The sequence below is a fragment of the Salmo salar genome, chromosome 03 (genome assembly GCF_965601325.2).
Source record: "Salmo salar chromosome 03, fSalSal1, whole genome shotgun sequence".
Classification (NCBI taxonomy): Eukaryota; Metazoa; Chordata; class Actinopteri; order Salmoniformes; family Salmonidae; genus Salmo; species Salmo salar.
Genome location: NC_138293.1, coordinates 81,818,094 through 81,842,677, shown reverse-complemented (window position 1 = coordinate 81,842,677; position 24,584 = coordinate 81,818,094). Strand labels below are relative to the sequence as shown.

Below are 24,584 nucleotides of genomic sequence, written 5' to 3'. Positions count from 1 at the left end.
CAGTGGCATTGAGGGCAGCGGTAAGTAGTGAGAGTAGGTCTAAGGCAACACTGGTAAGCACCACGTATCTGGGTGATATCTTGGGCAAGATATCTGGGATTTAGGAGGGTAATTCAAGTCTCCATGTCTTTGGCACATGAGCTGGCTTGAGAGGTAGACCACAGAGAGCGATGTCAATACCGGACTGTCATTATTCTCTGAAGCCCCTCCCTTCCTAGTGACATCTCGCCATAGATCTGTGATATTGACAGGTTATGATTCCAATAAAAGTTGGTATATGGGGCAGGAGCAAACCAGGAACATAAAATCTACCTGGGGTTAAATATCAGGCGATTCAGGAACTATGAATGGCCAAACATGTGGGCTGTCTGCGCGCGTCAGATCAGTGTGGACACCGATTTCTCTCCTGTTCGGATCACTCAAGCTGGCTGTCACACGGAGTGAGCGCTACAGCTCCAAGTGAACATTTTGATCCGGTGTCACCCATAGTCAACACGTAGCCTACGTCTCAGATCCTTGGAGAGGAGAGAGGAGCGAGCAAAGCGCGTGGACATGCGGTGTGACCAGATGACCCTCCGCGCCGTGACGCTCTCCAGGTGTGTGTAGACGGGGCTCTGTTGAATAATATGAAGCGCCATGGCGTGGTGTGACCGTGGGGTTCAGACACTGCTGGCTACCGTGGGGGCTTTCGCCGCTTTCAGCCTCATGACCATAGCCGTCGGGACGGACTACTGGCTGTACTCACGGGCATACATATGCAACGCAACCAATGCCAGTACGGATGACACCCAGTCACAACCCAAGAAGGCAAGGGGAGATCTTACGCACTCCGGGCTGTGGAGAATCTGTTGTATTGAAGGTAAGGCAAGCTGAAATAGGTTACTCTTTCTATTATACTTTGGTAATGTGAAGTCATGTTGAGTTCATGTGGAGAAAGGGTGCTTATGGGTAGCCTAATATATTAAAAACAGAAAAGGGAAAAGTAGTTGGCTTCATGTTACGTATTTGGAGGAAGAATTGTCTGTCTCATACAGGGGCTGTTTTGTTTCTTCTATCAACTGTATTGGCTTCTCTTCACTAAGAGAGAGGAAGAGACTTAATAACGCCGTCAAAGGGTGCGTTTTTACGCGCGCCAAACAAGGTGAGAGTAAATAGGGTAGTCTTTAATTAGGACTGTTTGGCAGTGATATGTGCATGACAAATACATTAAACGCAGCAGGTGTTGGCCGTAAGAATGATCTAGTTCAAATACAGGGAATATGTTTCTATCAGAAACGGCGCTATAATTCTATGAGTGGATTGTGGGAGATAATGGAGAAAACAAGTTTATCAACAAACTTGTTTAAAAAGTTTATAAATCACTGACAGAGTGAAGTTGGTTTATATTTTCACTACACTGTTGCTGTTTCCTAAACTTAAAGACGCTCTGAGGACCTTTATGAGTCCTGCCTTCAGGACGAGCTCTGCCTTCATTCACGTCTTTATTGTATTTGAGGGTGTTGCTTGGCAACGTCTCTCTAATTGCTATGGAAACATGAGAGACTAGGTTTTAAAAATAAAGACGAATCTGTACAGAGATCTCATTGTCCAAGCAAAGTAAAATATGATGTTCTTATGCCATTAAAGATGTACAAATGCATATATTTTTTTATAGGTATAGCTAGACATGCTTGCTTAATGTAGTTTTATGTGAAGTATTTTGATAATACGTCGTGTATAGGCCAGAGCCAATAGGCCTACATGGCTCGTAGTCTAATTGGTCAGAGGCGGAGGCAAGGGCAACACTATATTACCATTCAGCCTTTTAGAACCATTGGAATTAAGACGTTTTCAAGGTTTAGGTTCTTGTATCAAACTCTACTGGAATAGCATCATGTTCCATGACAGTTTGAGGTGCTTTAGCTTAAGTGGGTGAAAAAAAGCTGCTGGAACTGCTGTCCAACAAATCACTGACTTTAACCTGTACTTGTTTTGTTTTTTCCAAGGCTTTGGGATTTATCCTAGCCTATATGACAAGGTTGTCTGATCTTCATGGGACCTTAGAGCTTACCACCTCAATTTGCAAGTCAGGTGTCCCTTCAGTCAACCCACAGTCACTCCTGACCTCAATGCTGTTAGTAATGGTTTGAGAATACGCGCGGGAAGTCACTATTCTAGAAGCACTTTGTTGTGTTCCAGTCGCAGACAGAGCAGAGCGCTCGATGCTGACGGTGGTGCTGAACTACGCGGCCAGAATGTTTGACGTCGACTAAAGCCAGAACTCGTCATCATACAAGATGTTGGCCTCCTGATAGTGAATGTATTTGCTAATAAGCAACACTGTTGAAATTATAAATATGGACAACATTTTAACACACTATCAATTTGAAAAAGCTAGAAAAGTTTACAAGATTAGCCAGGTTATTTTACACGAGGCTTCGGCGGCATAATCAATTTATGTCATCCAAAAGGTAGGCCTATGTCTGTTTCTGTGTGTTCAGCTCCTATTCAACACAAATGATTCATCTTTCCTGATCTATCCATGTCCGCTCCACAACACAGACATCCACGAGCGCATGGACGCGCCTGATGCAGGTCATTTTTTGAAAGTCGTGACTCGGGCCCCCTCCGCGTGGCATGGACAGGCCCATCAGAGATTACAAATGGCTTGGCAGCCGAAGTGCAGTATCTCTGATGTGGTTATCACACAGTGCTGTCACTGCATGAGTGTTTAATTGCACCTACTGGCTGCTTTCTATAGGAAAAGAACAGCTGGAAAAGGAAAGGCTGAGCAAGTTTGATGAGCATGGATGATGGCAGGCCTATGATTGGTATAGCTCTTCAACACATCAGTAGTTATGTAGGCTATCAAATATATTACAGGCCATGATAGTCTAATTAGGACAACCTAGTTGATTTTTCAATATATCCCCGCCGTTTTTCAACATCCTATTACCTGTCGTTTCTTTCAGCCCTGCAAATAGCCTATCTATCCCGTGTAAACATACAGCACGGTAGTAAACATAACGGGAACAAAAAAATCTATGACACCAAATAAGATAACAGTGTTTGATGTGTGTGAATGATGTAAACGTGTGACGAAATGTTCGCATCCATTATGACGCCACGCAGCAAAACCTATAAAAGCGCTGCATCGTCCTTCAACCATCATAAATCCATCAGACATGGACACCCACACCGACTTAGTTGACAGCTTGACCCTGTCAATCAAGATGGCAATTGAAATGGACAAGAGAGTGAAGTCTCGAGAATTAACTGAGCTTTTGAAACGAGTCGTGGCGACCGCCCAAGGACTGAGCCTTCCACCCGAGGCCGGGGATTGGAGCCCCATTCCCAATACTAGCCCCCCGGAGAAACTCGCTCCACAAGCCCTCCAGAACCTTGAGACCCGGCTGGGCTCAGGTGATTTCCGCGTGACTACTGCTTCGGCCATCAACTGTGACCTCGCCGCTGCTGCCATTGGTACAATCATTGCTAATGGACTCGCCGCGGCCATCGCCTCGTCTTCTGGTAACCGTGGCACCGCCGCAGCGGCTACCAAGACCTCAGAGACCCTCGAGATCATTGAGACCCCTGGAGCGCGTGCAACCGACTCCCGGTCGGTGCAGACATCGTGTTATGATTTCAGCGAGCAGATGCAGATGACATACACATGGGCGACTGTCCAGCCCATGGCCTATTGCTGCGGCTGTTATGCGCCACCTCAGGTGTACTATAACACATACAGCTGGGAGATGTACAGCCAGCACACCTCTGTCACCTAAAGACAAGCAAGACAGACACTTTTTTTCCTTACAAGATTTAGTTGTAACCTTTATTTTTACACATGTAGCAAAATAAAAGTCTGAAAAGAGAATCCAGTCTCTGTATGTCTTTTTATTTAGGATAGTTTAGTTTAGCCAAGTTTCATTTTTATTATGTAGCTGAAAGCTGAATGGAGCATTATGAAGCTCGATAAGTATATATAGAAAACAGAAACCAGAAGTCATCAAGGAAAGGGAAAAAAGCAAACAAGCATTTCTATATTTTTGACTGCTATGTTTCTTTGCTACAGTTCTTGCATATACAGAGGTTCCACAGTTATTGTATATATCTGGATAGACTATTAATAGACCTATCTACAGTACTTTTTATCTGAATACATAGGCTATCTACAGTACAGTACATTATGGCTAGAAATGCTATTTATTCAGACAATCTTTCTGACATTTAGATCAAAATGTATTACAAGGCTAACAGATCATTGTACCACTATCAACACACCAGACTTCATTTGAGTGGACAAGTGTCCCTCGGTTGTCATGGGGACAATCATCAGTAGATAAGAACACAAGAGGAAGAGACTGTGCCCAGGCGTTGTTGACGCATGCCAGATCTTAGAGCAAGCAAGAAAGGTCAATTCACTGTACTAGTGCACATGACAATAAATACGTAACTTAAAATAGCCATCACATACTCTGCTGCTACTCCGTTTATCATATATCCTGATGCCTCGTCACCTTACCCCTATACATATCTACCTGTACCACTCCAGTATCGCTGCACATTGTAAATATGGTATTGGAACTGACCCTGGAACTGAGACTGTATATAGCTTACTCACTTTCTCGTGTTCTTCTTATTTCTATTTCTCATGTGTTTTGGTTCTACTTGACTTTTGTATTTTATTTTTTTACACTACTTCTTGATTACTGCGTTGTTGGGAAAGAGAAAGCAAGAAAAGTATTTCACCCTAGGCCTACTTGTGACCATAAAAACTAAGAGTTTTAATTACTAACCCAAGATAGACCAAAGTCTGTTGTTTTCATCGGAGCAAATTAATCATAGTGGGCAGAGCCAAGGACGAGCTAGTGAGATCCTATTGGCGCTTTCCAATATTTATTTGCATATTTCTGCTAGGGAATCCCTACTCGGTGAAGTTCGTGTGTGCAATTCGCCCTTGCACTCCTTCTAAATCTAAGCAATGGAATATTTTGAAACTTTGGCAATGGGTAAAGTCTACAAAACGCAGTCCACTCTGTTTGTTATAGATTATAGTTTGGAAAAAGAAAACTGTATGAAGAACAAATGTTTCATCGATGAGAAAATTAGCAGAATGTGGGCCACGGGGCTTCCTCTCATCACCATATTTGGTAGTGAGTGGAAATGCCAACCGGATGCTTCACATTTATACATCTGGTGAAATATCTGGCTCTTAGTTCTATCTGTGATGAAAACTGGAAACTTGAAAAAGCATTCTGGGTAATGCAATTGATAGTGTAATCAGTGCGAAAAGGTATTTGTCACCTGACCTCACAATCCAATTTCCAGGTCCATGCATTAAGTGTGAGATATGCAGCCTCCCTAGGAGTCAGCGGTTGTGACACCAGACAGTAGAAACACATTGTAACACATCTAAAACACGGGGACAGTAAGCATTTGTTGAGCAGAGTGCATCTAGAGCTGTCCAGTGTTGAAATTAAAGCAGCACATAAGCAAGAGCTATTGGCATGAACACAGCCCACTAATGTGTTCATATTAGCCTCTGTGCAGGTTTCATTTCAGCACTGGACAGCTCATTTCTCCCGGTTCTGCTCAGCAAGTGTTCATTCTTTCAACATGTAGATGCATGGGATAAAAATTTAAAAGCAGCATGTAGCCTAGTGGCTTGTTACACAAATTCTAACTTCAGATTGGTCAATGGCCATCTTTAATTCTATTCCCTTGTGATTGTAATTTCAGAAATGCATAATTTACTGCTCTGGAAATCACTATTCCACAAGCACTTTGTGTTCCAATCACTGGTTCCAGTCACTGGTTCCATTCGCAGACAGAGCAGAGAGCTTGAGCGCTGTCCACAGAGTGTGGTGCCGTAAATCTTTGAATACATTTGTCAGCAGAAGTCCAGCATCCCCGCCCATCAGCATCCCTGCCATCTATGCTATTAGCTGTAGCGGAGAGTAAGGAGCTGTCCGGTGCTGAAATCAAACCCTTGTCTTTTGTTAGTTTAATTTCAGCACTGGACAGCTCCTTTCTCACTATAGCGCTCGTAATTAGCTTATTTTGAATCTCGCTTGGCATTCTCAGCATGCTCCACAGGTCTGTAATTAAAATGTGTCAGCCGAAAGGCCACAAGGGGGCTAATTAGCCACCGGGCTCTCACTTCCACCAGCACTGCCACTTTTCTACTCTCCTCTGTTTTCCTCTCATCTCTACCTTTTCCTTCCTTCTCCATCTTCCACCTCCTCTCCTCTCCTCTCCTCTCCTCTCCTCTCCTCTCCTCTCCTCTCCTCTCCTCTCCTCTCCTCTCCTCTCCTCTCCTCTCCTCTCCTCTCCTCTCCTCTCCTCTCCTCTCCTCTCCTCTCCTCTCCTCTCCTCTCCTCTCCTCTTGCATGCTGCCCTCAGCTCTGCCCCTCTCCACCCTTCTCCTCCTATTCTTTTCTCTTTGCTTCACTCACTCATACTCTTCTCTCTTCTACACCTCTCTTCTCTTCTTCTGGCCTTCTAAACTCAGCAAAAGCAGAAATGTCCTCTCACTGTCAACTGCGTTTATTTTCAGAAAACTTAACGTGTAAATATTTGAATGACCATAACAAGATTCAACAACTGAGACATAAACTGAACAAGTTCCACAGACATGTGACTAACAGAAATTGAATAATGTGTCCCTGAACAAAGGGGGGGTCAAAATCAAAGGTAGCAGTCAGTATCTGGTGTGGCCACCAGCCGCATTAAGTACTGCAGTGCATCTCCTCATGGACTGCACCAGATTTGCCAGTTCTTGCTGTGAGATGTTACCCCACTCTTCCACCAAGGCACCTGCAAGTTCCCGGACATTTCTGGGGGGAATGGCCCTAGGCCTCACCCTCCGATCCAACAGGTCCCAGACGTCCTCAATGGGATTGAGATCCGGGCTCTTCGTTGGCCATGGCAGAATACTGACATTCCTGTCAGGCAGGAAATCACACACAGAACAAGCAGTATGGCTGGTGGCATTGTCATGCTGGACGTCATGTCAGGATGAGCCTGCAGGAAGGGTACCATATGAGGGAGGATGATGTCTTCCCTGTATTGCACAGCGTTGAGATTGCCTGCAATGACAACAAGCTGTCTGATGATGCTGTGACACACCGCCCCAGACCATGACGGACTCTCCACCTCCAAATCGATCCCGCTCCAGAGTACAGGCCTCGGTGTAACACTCATTCCTTCGACGATAAACGCAAATCCGACCATCACCCCTGGTGAGACAAAACCGCCACTCGTCAGTGAAGAGCAGTTTTTACCGGTCCTGTCCGGTCCAGTGACGGTGGGTTTGTGCCCATAGGCGACGTTGTTGCCGGTGATGTCTGGTGAGGATCTGTCTTACAACAGGCCTACAGCCCCCAGTCCAGCCTCTCTCAGCCTATTGCGGACAGTCTGAGCACTGATGGAGGGATTGTGCATTCCAGGTGTAACTCGGGTAGTGGTTGTTGCCATTGTGTACCTGTCCCGCAGGTGTGATGTTCGGATGTACCGATCCTGTGCAGGTGTTGTTACACATGGTCTGCCACTGCGAGGACGATCAGCTGTCCGTCCTGTCTCCCTGTAGCGCTGTCTTAGGCTTCTCACAGTACAGACATTGCAATTTATTGCCCTGGCCACATCTGCATTCCTCATGCCTCCTTGCAGCATGCCTAAGGCACGTTCACGCAGATGAGCAGGGACCCTGGGAATTTTTCTTTTGGTGTTTTTCAGAGTCAGTAGAAAGGCCTCTTTAGTGTCCTAAGTTTTTATAACTGTGACCTTAATTGCCTACCGTCTGTAAGCTGTTAGTGTCTTAACGACCGTTCCACAGGTGCATGGTCATTAATTGTTTATGGTTCATTGAACAAGCATGGGAAACGGTGTTTAAACCCTTTATAATGAAGATCTGTGAAGTTATTAGGATTTTTACAAATAATCTTTGAAAGACAGGGTCCTGAAAAACGGACATTTATTTTTTTGCTGAGATTATATGGGGGTCTATTGAGCCAATAAGGGGACAACACCATAACATTTGAACCCTGATGACTAACTATAGGCCAAGGGAGTACAAAATCAGGTGGAGCGCTGCTTGGTTCCATGTGTTACAAATTACACACAGGTGACATTTCAATCAGTGAACCGCCACTCAAACTCTATCATTACTGAATGATTCATTTATTCCTATGTTTAGTTTTGAAGCTGAAACCTAAGAGCCAGCTTATTATGTGGGTGGGCTGGTTTCATGGAGATGCTGGGTGCATCTCAATAGTCTAAAGTGGCTTCCTCACCTCATCCTCACCTCCTCTCATTCAGTTGTACTGATCTGAAAACACAGGTTTGAATGCGAAATGGAGGATCCTTACAGGCGACTTGAATTTAACCTATCCAGTTTTATCACATTGTAGCAGACTGCAGATGCAGGAAAAGAGACAAGGCGAGAAAGCCCCTTTAGTCTATTGAGATGCACCCCGGTATTCACGTTGGTGAAGATGAAGGAAAGGAGACAAGGAGAGGAAGCCAGTCTGCACTATTAAGTCGCACCCCTAGCGATCCCAGCCTTCAGCACTCCCAGCTGGCTATACCACCATAGAAACAGATTAATATGGCCGCTGGGAGCTGGACCACCCATCACAGAATAATTGTCCCTTCTAGTAATTACATTTCTATGCTACCACCTGAGAGGACCAGGGAACAGTGGCTGGTTGTTTTATAGGCTGGGGAACAGTGTCCTATCTGTTTACAGCTCTATAAAACCAGATTACTCCCCCTGATAGACTCCAACCCACAGCCTCACTGGCCCCTTTTCATGATGTAATGGTATACTATACAGCTGTATAGTACAGTCAGTAAATGTAATGCTGAGTCACAAATTGCACCCTATTCCCTATATAGTGCATTACTTTTGACAAGAGCCATATGGTCCCTGGTTGAAAGTAGCGTAGTAGTGTACTATAAAGGAAATAAGGTGACATTTGGGACTCTGCCTTACATTCACTGCCTGTACTATACAGCCACCTCATGTACCATTACATTATAGCCCCCAGGCTGTATTAATGATGTGTCTATACTATATACACTGCTCAAAAAAATTAAGGGAACACTTAAACAACACAATGTAACTCCAAGTCAATCACACTTCTGTGAAATCAAACTGTCCACTTAGGAAGCAATACTGATTGACAATACATTTCACATGCTGTTGTGCAAATGGAATAGACAACAGGTGGAAATTATAGGCAATTAGCAAGACACCCCCAATAAAGGAGTGGTTCTGCAGGTGGGGACCACAGACCACTTCTCAGTTCCTATGCTTCCTGGCTGGTGTTTTGGTCACTTTTGAATGCTGGCGGTGCTTTCACTCTAGTGTTAGCATGAGACGGAGTCTACAACCCACACAAGTGGCTCAGGTAGTGCAGCTCATCCAGGATGGCACATCAATGCGAGCTGTGGCAAGAAGGTTTGCTGTGTCTGTCAGCGTAGTGTCCAGAGCATGGAGGCACTACCAGGAGACAGGCCAGTACATCAGGAGACGTGGAGGAGGCCGTAGGAGGGCAACAACCCAGCAGCAGGACCGCTACCTCCGCCTTTGTGCAAGGAGGAGCAGGAGAAGCACTGCCAGAGCCCTGCAAAATGACCTCCAGCAGGCCACAAATGTGCATGTGTCTGCTCAAACGGTCAGAAACAGACTCCATGAGGGTGGTATGAGGGGCCGACGTCCACAGGTGGGGGTTGTGCTTACAGCCCAACACCGTGCAGGACGTTTGGCATTTGCCAGAGAACACCAAGATTGGCAAATTCGCCACTGGCGCCCTGTGCTCTTCACAGATGAAAGCAGGTTCACACTGAGCACATGTGACAGACGTGACAGAGTCTGGAGACGCCGTGGAGAACGTTCTGCTGCCTGCAACATCCTCCAGCATGACTGGTTTGGCGGTGGGTCATTCATGGTGTGGGGTGGCATTTCTTTGGGGGGCCGCACAGCCCTCCCTGTGCTCGCCAGAGGTAGCCTGACTGCCATTAGGTACCGAGATGAGATCCTCAGACCTCTTGTGAGACCATATGCTGGTGCGGTTGGCCCTGGGTTCCTCCTGATGCAAGACAATGCTAGACCTCATGTGGCTGGAGTGTGTCAGCAGTTCCTGCAAGAGGAAGGCATTGATGCTATGGACTGGCCCACCCGTTCCCCAGACCTGAATCCAATTGAGCACATCTGGGACATCATGTCTCGCTCCATCCACCAACGCCACGTTGCACCACAGACTGTCCAGGAGTTGGCGGATGCTTTAGTCCAGGTCTGGGAGGAGATCCCTCAGGAGACCATCCGCCACCTCATCAGGAGCATGCCCAGGCGTTGTAGGGAGGTCATACAGGCACGTGGAGGCCACACACACTACTGAGCCTCATTTTGACTTGTTTTAAGGACATTACATCAAAGTTGGATCAGCCTGTAGTTTGATTTTCCACTTTAATTTTGAGTGTGACTCCAAATCCAGACCTCCATGGGTTGATAAATTGGATTTCCATTGATTCTTTTTGTGTGATTTTGTTGTCAGCACATTCAACTATGTAAAGAAAAAAGTATTTAATAAGATTTTCTCTTTCATTCAGATCTAGGATGTGTTGTTTAAGTGTTCCCTTTATTTTTTTGAGCAGTATATTATAGATATATGTATTGATGTTCATTTTGAGAGTTTCCTTAATTAATCTGCCCATTAAAATATTCAACTGGAGAGATGATATGTCTTGAGGAAAAAGGCAGGTAGACACCAGGGAGAGCTGAGAGAGTGTAGGATATGATGCTGTGATACTGTAATGCGATTGGTCTATTCCACTGAGGATCTCGCGTTATTGACTGAGCTAATTCACAATAATGGCAAAGTACATCACCCTGTCACCCACAGCAATGATGTGCTGTGATAGCTGTTTCACTCACAGGGCATGTGTGTGTGTGTGGGGGGGACATTATGTAATATCTGTGTTTTGTGTTTCAAATTAAAATGTATTTGACACATGCTTCGTAAACAACAGGTGTGTGTGTGTGTTGGGGGTTAGGGGGGCTGTTGACAGGGAGTCATGTGACTGGCTGTCAGTGATTGCCAGCTGTACTAAAGCACAATGAAGATGTCAAAGGCATCCTTAGAGACATTATGGAAATCAGGCTGTTGGAACAGAACTGGTGTTGCCATGGAGAGGATGTGCCCAGCGGTGGTCTCCCAGGAAGGCCTCAGGGACTGGTCTCTCTCTCACACTGTCTGTCTGTCTGTCTGTCTGTCTGTCTGTCTGTCTGTCTGTCTGTCTGTCTGTCTGTCTGTCTGTCTGTCTGTCTGTCTGTCTGTCTGTCTGTCTGTCTGTCTGTCTGTCTGTCTGTCTGTCTGTCTGTCTGTCTGTCTGTCTGTCTGTCTGTCTGTCTGTCTGTCTGTCTGTCTGTCTGTCTGTCTGTCTGTCTGTCTGTCTGTCTCTTTCTTGCTCTCTCTCTCACACACACACACACACACACACACACACACACACACACACACACACACACACACACACACACACACACACACACACACACACACACACACACACACACACACACACACACACACACACACACACACACACACACACACACACTGTGAGCTGGGGTCTGAGTGAGATGCTCTGGGGGAGGGAGGAGGGGTATGGGATGAGATGAGATGGGTGAGGAGGGAAGAGGCAAGAGAGGGGAAATGCTGGACATAAATAAATGACTGCTCACCCATTACGTCCATTCTAGCAATGTCATTGTCATGTCCAAACTCTCTTCTGTTAGGAAGAACAAAACACAGATGAGAATAACAGTCTTGGTAATGACAGTGGTGTGTATTCATGGATGCCAAGAGAAGCCAGGCTTCCCCCAAAATTAAGAAAACATTAAATTATTTATCTTTCGTCTCTCGGTGTTTTCGTAATTTCCCTTCAATTCGCAAGAGGCTGAATGTATCTCACCAGAGAAAGAATCTGAGTGAAACAGCACCTCTCTGTTTCTCTATGTGCAGGCCATCTAGCTGATGCGGTCTGGTCATAAAGAGGATGACATTGTTGCCGCCCGTCGCATTGAAGACAAGGGAAGCCAGCGAGCATCTGGTCTCCCTTGACAAAAAAAGTAGAAAATAGTCAATCAGCGTTGAGTTAAACTGAGTGTCAAAAGAAGCCAGTTTGGATTTGGCTCCACTCCTATCAAATCGCATTGAGAGCATACGTCATTGACAGAAACAGCTTTAATTGTTGCATCTCATTGTGTTGTTGTCCTTCAGTGGCTAGCTACCTAAAATTGGCCCTTTCCTAAATTAACCATGGATGGAGAAAGGGATTTGGACTTAAGGTTTTACTTAATTCTCCTTTCTGGCCAATGATTATGAAGGCAATTCTGATCCAACCATTAATTCATACATTGTGCCCCTGGACTGAGAGATGGACATTCAATATGTAGCTAGATGTAGAAGGCTAATGTTAACTAGCTAACGTTGCCCATGAAAGGAAGTTAGTCTAGAAAGCAAGCATTTTAGCCAGGTAGCCTAGGACAACAAAAACTAAAAGCGTGTACTGTATGACGGAGTCATAGACCGTTTTGTCAACATGAAAGAGAGGAGGATGGCATTGGCATTTCTCTACAAGTAGGGTGAGTCAACATGTTTTTTCCACTTAAATAAACACACACACACACAGTAACGGTTGTCGTCGGATAAAGTGGACCAAAACGCAGCAGGAATATGTGCACTCTTCTTTTATTTGGTGAAGAAGGAGAACCAAAATAAACACGTACACAAAGAAACCACAACGACTATTCACAGGCTGGTAAGGCACAAGGCTATACACAGAACAATCTCCCACAACGTACTCAACAAACACATACCTATATATAGGACTCTCAATCAGAGGCAACTAGAAAACACCTGCCTCCAATTGAGAGTCCAACCCCAATTAACAAAACATAGAAATACAAAAGACTAGACAGAACATAGAAATACACTAACATATAACAGTGCCCAAAAACCCCCGGAATACATAAATAAAATACCCTACTAAACAAACCACCACCCCGAACCACATGAAACAAATACCCTCTGCCACGTCCTGACCAAACTACAATAACAAATAACCCCTATTACTGGTCAGGACGTGACACACACACACACACACACAGCGAGAAATCAGAACCATGGGCTGCGACATCTTATTTAGATTATGTTGATTGGACTAAATTGTTTTGGTATCTTTTAGTTGTCACTGTATTAGACTAAGCAGAGGTGATATGATGATGTTGAAATGTTGAAGTTGAAATGGTGCTGGAATACTGGAGGCAGCTTCTGTTTTCTTTGTGACTTGGGGTAACTCTCTGTCGTTCTAAATCAATAGTTATTTAGAAGTCTGAAAATGTCGGAAACATTAACTTTCTTGACTATGCTGTAGGCCATGTAACTGTTTGTTACATGCAGTATGCTTTGTGGACTTCACTGGACAGAGGTCGCTCTCCGGTTTTGTGATGAAACGAAGGTGTGGTTGAATTTATTCTGCTACTCTGTCTTCTTATTGTCTCTGCCTTTAAACCTATATGACCAAAAGTATGTGGACACCTGCTCGTCGAACATCTCATTCCAAAATCATGGGCATTAATATGGAGTTGGTCCCCCTTTTGCTGATTTAACAGCCTCCACTCTTCTGGGAAGGCTTTCCACTAGATGTTGGAACATTGCTGTGGGGACTTGCTTCCATTCAGCCACAAGAGCATTAGTGAGGTTGGGCACTGATGTTGGGCGATTAGGCCTGGCTCGCAGTCAGCGTTTCAATTCTTCCCAAAGGTGAGGGCTCTGTGCATGACAGGGCTCTGTGCAGGCCAGTCAAGTTCTTCCACACCGATCTCGACAAGCTATTTCTGTATGGACCTTGCTTTGTACACAGGGGCATTATCATAATGAACAGGAAAGGGCCTTCCCCAAACTGTTGCCACAAAGTCGGAGTTGTCTAGAATGTGATTGTATGCTGTAGAGTTAAGATTTCCCCTCACTGGAACTAAGGGGCCTGAACCATGAATAACAGCCCCAGACCATTATTCCTCCTCCACCAAACTTTACAGTTGGCACTAGGCAGTCAGGCAGGTAGCTCCCGACTAACAGTTCATGTACTGCCGTTGCTTTCAGAGGCAGTTTGGAACTCGATAGTGAGTGTTGCAACTGATGATAGATGATTTTTACACGCTACATGCTTCAGCACTCCGCAGTTCCGTTCTGTGATTTTGTGTGGCCTACCACTTCGCGGCTGAGCCATTGTTGTTCCTTGACATTTCCACTTTACCATAACAGCACTTACAGTTGACCGCGGCAGTTCTAGCAGGGCAGAAATTTGACAAACTGACTTGTCAGCAACGGTTGTGGCTGAAATAGCCGAATCCAGTCATTTGAAGGGGTGTCCACATACTTTTGTATATACAGTATAGTGTATCATGGTCGCAAGGCACATTAACTAACAGGTTATAGAGCAAACAATGCAATTATCACAACATATATGTGGTAATTTGGCATTTTTTGGCAGGGGGGGCTTCCCCAGGGATTTTACCCACGCACCGCTACTGGGTAGCTACTGGGTAACGATGCTCTTCTTCGGGAGAATTATCAGTTACATGAGGTGTTTATTTGGCAAATAAAACACTTTACATACAGACAGACTATGATTTTACGGTCCTTATTAAACAGCAGACCCAGTTAATGGCTATGTGTGTGTCTCAAGGCCCCTGCTCTGTGAGTCACCCTGGGTGTACAGAGAGGGTCTCCTGGGCCTCTGACTAGCTGTTAGGTTCCTCCTTGGTGGTTACTCACCTAATAAGGCTTTTATACAGTCGGGAGGAAACTGTCACTGTCACTGGTGTTCAGCCATTAGGGATCTGAGGGAGGAAATAAGGAAATAAATAATAACAACACTATAGTTAAAGGGTTTGTCCATGGAATCTTACAACATTCGTTCAAGACACGAGTGCACACATGCAGCAAGCACACAAGCACAAACACACAAACACACACACCACAGTAACTGTTGACAGTGACACTGCTGAGTGCTGGCTGTGCTCACCACTGCAAATAAACTCAGGTACAGTCCAGTCCAGTCCAGTCCAGCCCAAGGCAGAGATGGTAAGTAGTCTATTTATGATTGAATTGGCTGAACAGCAATACCACAACAACACTATGTATCCATTAACCTTCTCCTCCCTCCTCTTCCCTCCCTCCCTCTTCCCTCCTCCTCACCCTCCCTCCCTCCCTCCCTCCCTCCCTCCCTCCCTCCCTCCCTCCCTCCCTCCCTCCCTCCCTCCCTCCCTCCCTCCCCTGAGTGTGTACAGACCCAGACAATATTACAGCAATAGGTCTCTCCCCTACCCAACACACACACACACACACACACACACACACACACACACACACACACACACACACACACACACACACACACACACACACACACACACACACACACACACACACACAGACTCCCATACACACACACACACACACACACACACACACACACACACACACACACACACACACACACACACACACACACACACACACACACACACACACACACACACACACACACACACACACACAGACTCCCATACACACACACACACACACACACACACACACACACACACACACACACACACACACACACACACACACACACACACACACACACACACACACTCAGACAGGTACTTAAAACCATCAGAGAGCCCACTCCTTTGTTGTTCCAATAAGGTGTTTGTTTTCCCTGAGCTCAACCAATCAGGGATTCACCTCAGATGAATTTGGACATGCACTGAAATGCACGAAGTACCTCTGGGTAATGCATTCTTAATCACACTGTGGTGTAATATCAGTGTGTGTTGTTCCTCCAGCATCTAACTCAAATTGGGTTTGTGGTGGCCCACGATTTACGTGATGTGCAATGAGCTGGAATCTTAATTTGCAAGCCCCAGAGAGATGCAGGGCATTGACTGCACCTTTTTGAAAGCCAGAACCAATAACCATTGCCTCACCTCACCTTAGATGAGGTTCTCATCGGCTGCTTGCTGCTTTATCCAAAGCCAATATAGGGAGAAGGTAATGGGTTGAGGTGAGACAAACATCACCTTGTCGCTTTGAACACACACATGGGTCCATCTAGGTCTGAGGACAAACCATTCCTCACATTCTTTTCCATTTCCTCCCAATCCCACTTCTGACACCAGTGTAACGAACCAAGAGGGGGAGTAATGGAATAATGTATTCTGCCGCCAAGGAGGAGATGCAGTTCAGTTGAACAAGCTCTCCATGAGCTTCATATCTCAGTGTTAACCAGCTTGTTATAATGAATGAATATCTCAGTGTTAACCAGCTTGTTATAATGGATGAATATCTCAGTGTTAACCAGCTTGTTATAGTGGATGAATATCTCAGTGTTAAACAGCTTGTTATAGTGGATGAATATCTCAGTGTTAAACAGCTTGTTATAGTGGATGAATATCTCAGTGTTAAACAGTTTGTTATAATGGATGAATATCTCAGTGTTAAACAGCTTGTTATAGTGGATGAATATCTCAGTGTTAAACAGTTTGTTATAGTGGATGAATATCTCAGTGTTAAACAGCTTGTTATAGTGGATAATATCTCAGTGTTAAACAGCTTGTTATAGTGGATGAATATCTCAGTGTTAAACAGCTTGTTATAGTGGATGAATATCTCAGTGTTAAACAGCTTGTTATAGTGGATGAATATAAGATGGAGTGCTATTCATCACTAAGTTATGAGAGTCTAGAGCTTTTCAATAGCAGGAAGGCAATACATTTTTTAAATGAGATGCCAGTTTCTATTCTTTTATATTGTCCCTCTGGTGCCCTTATCTTCAAGTACTGTATTAGTCTAATGTGTAAGAAATGAACCGGGGTCAGTTCCTCAGCTTTTTCACACACTGTGTGTAAATATAGACAGTACCGTGCAATACTGAAGAGCCCTCACTGCTGCTCAATCAGCCTACTTTTCCAACCTGATTGAGGAGAATAACAACCATCCAACATGTATTTTTGATATTGTTGCAAAGCTAACTAAATAGCAGCATTCCCCAAGAGAGGGTGGCCTTCACTTCAGCAGTGAGGAATTCATTAACTTCTTAGATGAAAAGATCATGATCATTAGAATGCATATTACGGACTCCTCTTTGAATCTGCCTATTTCTCCAAAACTCACTTGTCCTGAGTCTGCACTGAACTGCCAGGACCTAGGATCAATGGTGACACTCAAGTTTCTTTATCCTGTATCTCTCGACACATTCACGAAAATAGTCATGGCCTCTTAACCTTCCAGCTGCCGACTGGACCAGAAGCAGTGCATGGGTAAAATCACTGAGGAAGCAACTTCTGTCCAGTGAAGTCCACAAAGCATATTTCATGTACAGGAACATAACCTACAGCATAGTCAAGAAAGTTAATCTTTCTGACATTTTCAGACTATTAAACAACTATTGATTTAGAACCACAGAGAGTTACCGCAAGTCACAAAGAAAACAGAAGCTGCCTCCAGTATTCCAGCACCATTTCAACTTCAATATTTCAACATCATCAAATCACCTCTGCTTAGTCTAATACAGTGACAACTAAAAGATACCAAAACAATTTAGTCCAATCAACGTAATCTAAATATGATGCGGCTGTTCATGGTTCTGATTTCTGTGTGAGCGTTCGTGCAAGTAGAAAAACATGTTGACTCACCCTACTTGTAGAGAAACTCCAATGCCATCCTCCTCTCTTTCATGTTCACGAAACGGCTTAGCGCTCTGTCATACAGTACACGCTATTTTTTGTTGTCCTAGGCTACCTGGCTAAAATACTTGCTCACTAGCCTAACTTCCATTTATGGGCAACATTAGCTAGTTAACATTAGCCTTCTACATCTAGCTACATATTGAACTTCCATCCTTTTAATCATTAGCAACAGAGAATTAAGTAAAACCAAACTCCAAATCCCTATCTCCATCCATGGCTAATTTAAGAAAGGGCCAATTTTAACTAGCTGGCTAGCTAGCTACCGGAGGAAAACAACACAACAAGATGCAACAATTAAAGTTTTTCTGTCAATTACATATGCTCTCAATGGTATTTGATAGGAGTTAACACTTTTATTTAATGCACCTGGACCATGCACAGCTGAGGTCGCTCAGTTTAGCTCAACAATGATTGGCTAGTTTTGTATACTTTTTTTTGTCAGTGGAGGCCAGATGCTTGCTGGCTTCCCTTGGATTCAATGCTACGGGAGGCAAAGATGTCATATTGGTTTGGACCAGACAGCATCAGATAGACAACCTACACGTAGAGAAGCAGAGAGACTCTGTTTTGCTCGGATGCTTTCTCTTGTGAAATACATTCAGCCTGTTGCGAATTGAAAAAAAAAATGGCAGCCATGAATGCACGTCACTGTACTGGACCCTATTCCAACTAAACTACTGAAAGAGCTACTTCCTGTGCTTGGCCCTCCTATGTTGAACATAATGTATATCAAAGTCACTAAAAGTGGCAGTAATGAAGCCTCTCCTGAAAATGCCAAAGCCTGGTTTAGATCTTATCTGTCAGAAAGATATCAGTTAGTCTCTGTGGATGGTTTGTCCTCTGACAAATCAATTGTAGGTTTCAGTGTTCGTCAAGGTTCCATTGTAGGACCACTATTGTTTTCACGATATATATTCTAGATTAGACTACTGCAATGCTGTACTCTCCGGCTACCCGGATAAAGCACTAAATAAACTTCAGTTAGTGCTAAACACGGCTGCTACAATCTTGACTAGATCCCCAAATGTGATCATATTCACTGACCCCCCCTGTCTCAGCCTCCTGTGTATATTCTGCATTAGTCTATGTGCTGGGGGGCTAGGGTCAGTCTGTCCTATCTGGTGAAATTCTCCTGTCTTATTTGGTTTCCTGTGTCAACTTAAGTATGCTCCTTCTAATTCTTACATCTCTCTCTCCCTCTCCCTCTCTCTGTCTGTCTGTCTGTCTGTCTGTCTGTCTGTCTGTCTGTCTGTCTGTCTGTCTGTCTGTCTGTCTGTCTGTCTGTCTGTCTGTCTGTCTGTCTGTCTGTCTGTCTGTCTGTCTGTCTGTCTGTCTGTCTGTCTGTCTGTCTGTCTCTCTCTCTCTCTGTCTCTCTCTCTCTCTCTCTCTGTCTCTCTGTCTGTCTCTCTCTCTCTCTCTCTCTCTCTCTATCTCTCAATCTGCCTCTCTCTCTATCTCTCAATCTGCCTCTCCCTCTCACTCTCACTCTACCTCTCTCTGAGGACCTGAGCCCTAGAACCATGCCCCAGGCCTACCTGGCCTGATGACTCCTGGCTGTCCCCAGTCCACCTAGTCATGCTGCTGCTCCAGTTTCTGCCTTTTTGCCTGTGGCTATGAAACCCTGACCTGTTCACCAGCCGTGCTACCTTGTCCCGGACCTACTGTTTTCGACCCTCTCTCTCTCTCTCGCCCTCCCTCCCTCCCTCCCTCCCTCCCTCCCTCCCTCCCTCCCTCCCTCCCTCCCTCCCTCCCTCCCTCCCTCCCTCCCTCCCTCCCTCCCTCCCTCCCTCCCTCCCTCTTCCGCTCTCTCCCTCTCTCTTCCGCTCTCTCTCTACTGCACCTACTGTCTTGACCTCGGAATGCTCGGCTAGGAAAATCCAACTAACATTTACTGAAGATGTGCTGACCTGTTGCACCCTCTACAACCATTGTGACTGAAGAACGATCTAGCCTTAATTGCCATTTGCTCTTATAATCTCCACCTGGCACAGCCAGAAGAGGACTGTTTACCCCTCAGAGCCTGGTTCCTCTTTAGGTTTCTTACTAGGTTCCGGCCTTTCTAGGGCGTTTTTCCTAGCCACCATGCTTCTACATCTACTTTGCTTGCTGTTTGGGGTTTTAGGCTGGGTTTCTGTATGAGCTTTTTGTGACATCTGCTGATGTAAAAAGGGCTTTATAAATACATTTGATTTGATTTGATTGACGGTGTAAGAAAATAACTGAGGTCTGTTCCTCAGCTGTTTCAGTCACTGTGTGTAAATTCAATGCAATGTTTCTTTCAATGTCCTGCAGGGATTAACGTACGGAGCTGTTACCGTATCAACCATTTCCCAGATGATAACGACTATGACACAGACAGCTCAGAATACCTCCTGCGTGAGTGGTCATTGTCTCTTCTCTTCTTGACTTCTCTCCTCTTCACTTATTTTCTCTTCTCCTCTCTTCTCCTCTCTTCTCCTCTCTTCTCCTCTCCCCTCTCCTCTTCTCTTCACTTCTCCTCTCCCCTCTCCTTTTCTCTTCACTTCTCCTCTCTTCTCCTGTCTTCTCCTCTCTTCTCCTCTCCTCTTCTCTTCACTTCTCCTCTCTTCTCCTCTCTTCTCCTCTCCTCTCTTCTCCTCTCCCCTCTCCTCTTCTCTTCACTTCTCCTCTCTTCTCCTCTCTTCTCCTCTTTTCTCCTCTCCCCTCTCATTTTCTCTTCACTTCTCCTCTCTTCTCCTCTCCTCTTCTCCTGTCTTCTCCTCTCTTCTCCTCTCTTCTCCTCTCTTCTCCTCTCTTCTCCTCTCCTCTTCTCTTCACTTCTCCTCTCTTCTCCTCTCTTCTCCTCTCCTCTCTTCTCCTCTCCTCTTCTCTTCTCTTCACTTCTCCTCTCTTCTCCTCTCTTCTCCTCCTCTCTTCTCCTCTCTTCTCTCCTCTCCTCTTCTCTTCACTTCTTTTCTCTTCTGCTCTCTTCTCCTCTCTTCTCTTCTCTCCAGTCCTTCTCTTCACTTCACTTCTCTTCTCCACTTCTCTTCTAATAAATGTTCAGACCTTGTGACTGTGTGTGTAGTAATCCTAACTGTTGTTACTGCTCGTCATATAAAGTTATGGGTATTTTTTCTTATATTCCCCCAAGACGTTAGACTTTAAAGAGTGATTTTATTCAATATCTAATACCCACAGTAGCACTCAGTGTGTACAGAAAAAAGCTGCAGGGAGTTTTTCCTCTGACTATTAATCGTGCCGGAGTGTGTGTGTGTGTGACTAACCATACCTCTCTCTACTCCAGGTATTGTGCGGGCGTCCAGTGTGTTTCCTATCCTCAGCACCTGTCTGTTGATGCTGGGGGGGCTGTGTTTGGCCGTGGGACGTATCTATAGCAACAGGAACAGCATCCTGCTTAGCGCCGGCATCCTGTTCGTAGCAGCAGGCAAGCCACGCCCCCTTTAGGGCCTGACACACACGCATGCACACACACACACATGCTCATCAGTTACCTGTGCTCGGTCTGAATTGTGAAGTCCATTCACAGCGCAGGCTGAGAAGGCCATGAGCTGTCCTCTACATACATTAGAGCAGTGTGTTAGGGCTGGGGAGGTCAGTCATGTAGAGAAGTGGCACCGATCATTAAGACTGTTCATTACTTATCAGACCAGAGAGAAGATGTGTCCTGGGATCTCTGACTGATGACTAGTATTATCCAGAGGTTTGATTACATGCTCCTCAAGTCAGGGCTGAAGCCTGAGAGGAAAACCAATGGGCTGAGAGATTGTCTGATGTTCTGTCTCTCTCTGTCTCTGTTTCGGTGTCTCCCTCATATACACTCTCTCTCTGTGTTTCTGTCTTTCTATAACTCTTTCTCTCTCAGGCCTGAGTAACATCATTGGCATCATTGTCTACATCTCCAGCAATGCCGGCGACCCCAGTGACAAGCGCGACGAGGACAAGAAGAACACCTACAGCTACGGCTGGTCCTTCTACTTCGGAGCTCTGTCCTTCATCGTGGCTGAGATGGTGGCCGTCCTGACTGTCAACATCTACATCGAGAAGAACAAGGAGGTCCGCTTCCACGCTCGCCGTGACTTCATCCGCTCCATGTCCTCCTCCTCACCCTACTCACGTATACCCAGTTACCGCTTCCGCCGGCGGACGTCCCACTCCAGCTCGCGCTCCTCTGACGCTTCGCAGGAGAACTCGCCGGCGAGGCTGAAGGGTGGGACCTCGGCAACGGGGCCGTTGGGAGAATTGACCATGTACACGTTGACCCGTGAGGGGGGTCTGAAAGGGGGCGTGACGGAGAACGCATACAGCCCCGAGCACGGCTCAGGCGATTTCCTGCAGTTGCACAACTGCTTTCCCAATGACCTGAAGGACGGGGTCAACCGGCGGACCACGCCCGTGTGAGGAGAGCTTTAGACGGGCCGGTGGAGTGAGGAGGCCCCCCTGATGTGGATGGAGGATGGAGGTGGGCCTTTGGGGATGGAGGACCCCATGGTAGCCCGTCACACTGGAGAATCAGAGTCAGAGTCCGTGGTTCTAGGGAAAGACGGAGCCAGTGAAAAGACAAAGTCCCTCCTCAGTGAAAAACAACATGAGGACGAGGACTGAGGACATGGACAGAGATATAAGGTTAGAAAATGTTGCCCGTGACATGGTTTCTAAGGGTCACTGGACATAAAGAGTGCTTGCTTCTTTCATAGTGTTCCTTTGTGCTTTTTGACTGCAACAGACTAGTCACTATCATTGTTTGTGTCGTACACTACATACAAGAAAACCATTCCCTTTAAAATGTGTCCTTGAACTGCGTAAAAGAGAAGAGAGTGGAACGTCCTCTTGTTGATGCATTTTGATTGCCAGTGTGTGTTGGGAAACTGTTGAGTGAATTGTTCAATGTACAACATTTTACACTATTTTACCTGCTTTAAGTATCGAACGTAGTTCAACTAAATGTATTGTCCAACGTGAAGCCCTCTGTCACCTGTGCATGCTACTGTATAGCCTACTGGAGTAGAGCTCTGTGTCTCTGTTACATCTGTTAGTAGCTACTGCTGTCCAGCCTTACTGTGTGTCACTGTCAGTTTAATAGAGAAATAAAATCCAAGGATTGAGTTCTCAACAAAGCCATTCATTTGTATCTGGGAAAAACTAAAGGGACATGACTGACCAGCGAACCCATGTTAAACTTAATTGGTTGTAGTTAGGTTAAGGTTTGGTTAAGGTGAGGGTTAAGGTTAGGGTTAGAGTTATGTTATATCATGCCCCTTTTTTTTCCCTGCAACCATAGTCATTTAATTCTAGACACTTCTATGATTAAATGACCATCTGTTATAAACAAAAAAACACATCCAAACGACTGCTAATTTCCGGATTAAGAATGTGTTGTTGTACATTTTCAAGTTTAAAAGAGAAATAGAACCTTTGAATGTGCATACACTGAATGTACAACACATTAAGAACACCTGCTCTTTCCATGACATACACTGACCAGGTGAATCCAGGTGAAAGCTATGATCCCTTATTGATGTTGCTTGTTAAATCCACTTCAATCAGTGTAGATGAAGGGGAGAGGTTAAGGATTTATGGCTTGAGACAATTGAGACATGGATTGTGTATGTGTGCCACTCAAGAGGGTGAATGGGCAATACAAAAGTGTCTTTGAACAGGGTATGGTAGTAGGTGCCAGGTGAACCGGTTTGTGTCAAGAACTGCAATGCTGCTGGGTTTTTCATGCTCAACCGTTTCCAGTGTGTATCAAGAATGGTCCACCACCCAAAGGACATCCAGCCAACTTGACAACTGTGGAAAGTATTGGAGTCAACATGAGCCAGCATCCCTGTGGAATGCTTTCGACACCTGTTAGAGTCCATGCCCTGACGAATTGAGGCTGTTCAAAAGGGCAAAAGGTGGTGGAACTTGCTATTAGGAAGGTGTTACTAATATTTGGTACACTCAGTGTATGTTTTTAAATTGATACTGGATTGATGACATTTCATCCATAACTGCTAAGTCTAACCAGCTGTCTTAAAACTTATCTCTGATACCCTTCATCCTATAGCAATCTCAATTCATCCCCATCTTATCTCATATCATCTCAGTGTCAAAGATCATTCCTACTGCTCAGTCCCCGTAGAGTCCAGTCCAATATGGCCGACCTGATGATGTCAGTGGAACACCTATGGACATTCTGCAATCATTATTTATTTCTATGTCAGTCCCCTTCCTTCAGTGTTCTAATCTAAAACCCTACTGAGATTTGACATTGTGGGGGCACTGGTCACAGGAAAAGAGCAGCTAACAAAAGCCGACTCGCCCAGGAATTGAGAGAGCACAGGACTTCTTTCAGCTTTTCAACAGCCAGGCCGGTGGTTGGATAAGGATCGAGGACTGACAGAGAATGAAGTGGCTGAAAGGCTACCTGTCTGTCTGTCTGTCTGTCTGTCTGCCTGTCTGTCGCTGTCTGTCTGTCTGTCTGTCTGTCTGTCTGTCTGTCTGTCTGTCTGTCTGTCTGTCTGTCTGTCTGTCTGTCTGTCTGTCTGTCTGTCTGTCTGTCTGTCTGTCTGTCTGTCTGTCTGTCTGTCTGTCTGTCTGTCTGTCTGTCTGTGTCACGATCGTCGAAAGGAGAGGACCCGGGAGTCAGGCTGGGGGGGGGGGGGCACACGGGGAGTTTGGCAGAGTCAGGGTGGAGACCTGAGCCAACTCCCCGTGCTTACCATGGGGAGCGAGTGAAGAAGCAAGCACCGTGTTATGCGGTGATGCGCACTGTGTCGCCAGTGCGCATTCACAGCCCGGTGCGATCTGTGCC

The 24,584-nt window shown here is 45.5% G+C and overlaps 1 protein-coding gene across 1 annotated transcript; it reads left to right on the top strand.

Moving 5' to 3' along the window:
* The first annotated feature begins 343 nt into the window (after window positions 1-343).
* LOC106601773 (voltage-dependent calcium channel gamma-4 subunit) lies at window positions 344-24,228 on the top strand. The gene is made up of 4 exons (XM_014194126.3): window positions 344-859; window positions 20,099-20,182; window positions 21,072-21,212; window positions 21,651-24,228. Exons 1-4 carry the CDS (start codon window positions 637-639, stop codon window positions 22,184-22,186), a joined length of 984 nt encoding a protein of 327 aa, XP_014049601.1. The 5' UTR covers window positions 344-636; the 3' UTR covers window positions 22,187-24,228.
* Window positions 24,229-24,584: the final 356 nt, after the last annotated feature.

What these genes read in the sequence shown, in the direction of transcription:
- LOC106601773 (XM_014194126.3), top strand. Translation starts at nt 637, where the DNA reads ATGGCGTGGTGTGACCGTGGGGTTCAGACACTGCTGGCTACCGTGGGG. An exon ending in GAGAATCTGTTGTATTGAAG is followed by an intron (nt 860 to 20,098) that starts GTAAGGCAAGCT and finishes AATGTCCTGCAG; the next exon opens with GGATTAACGTACGGAGCTGT. An exon ending in CAGCTCAGAATACCTCCTGC is followed by an intron (nt 20,183 to 21,071) that starts GTGAGTGGTCAT and finishes TCTCTACTCCAG; the next exon opens with GTATTGTGCGGGCGTCCAGT.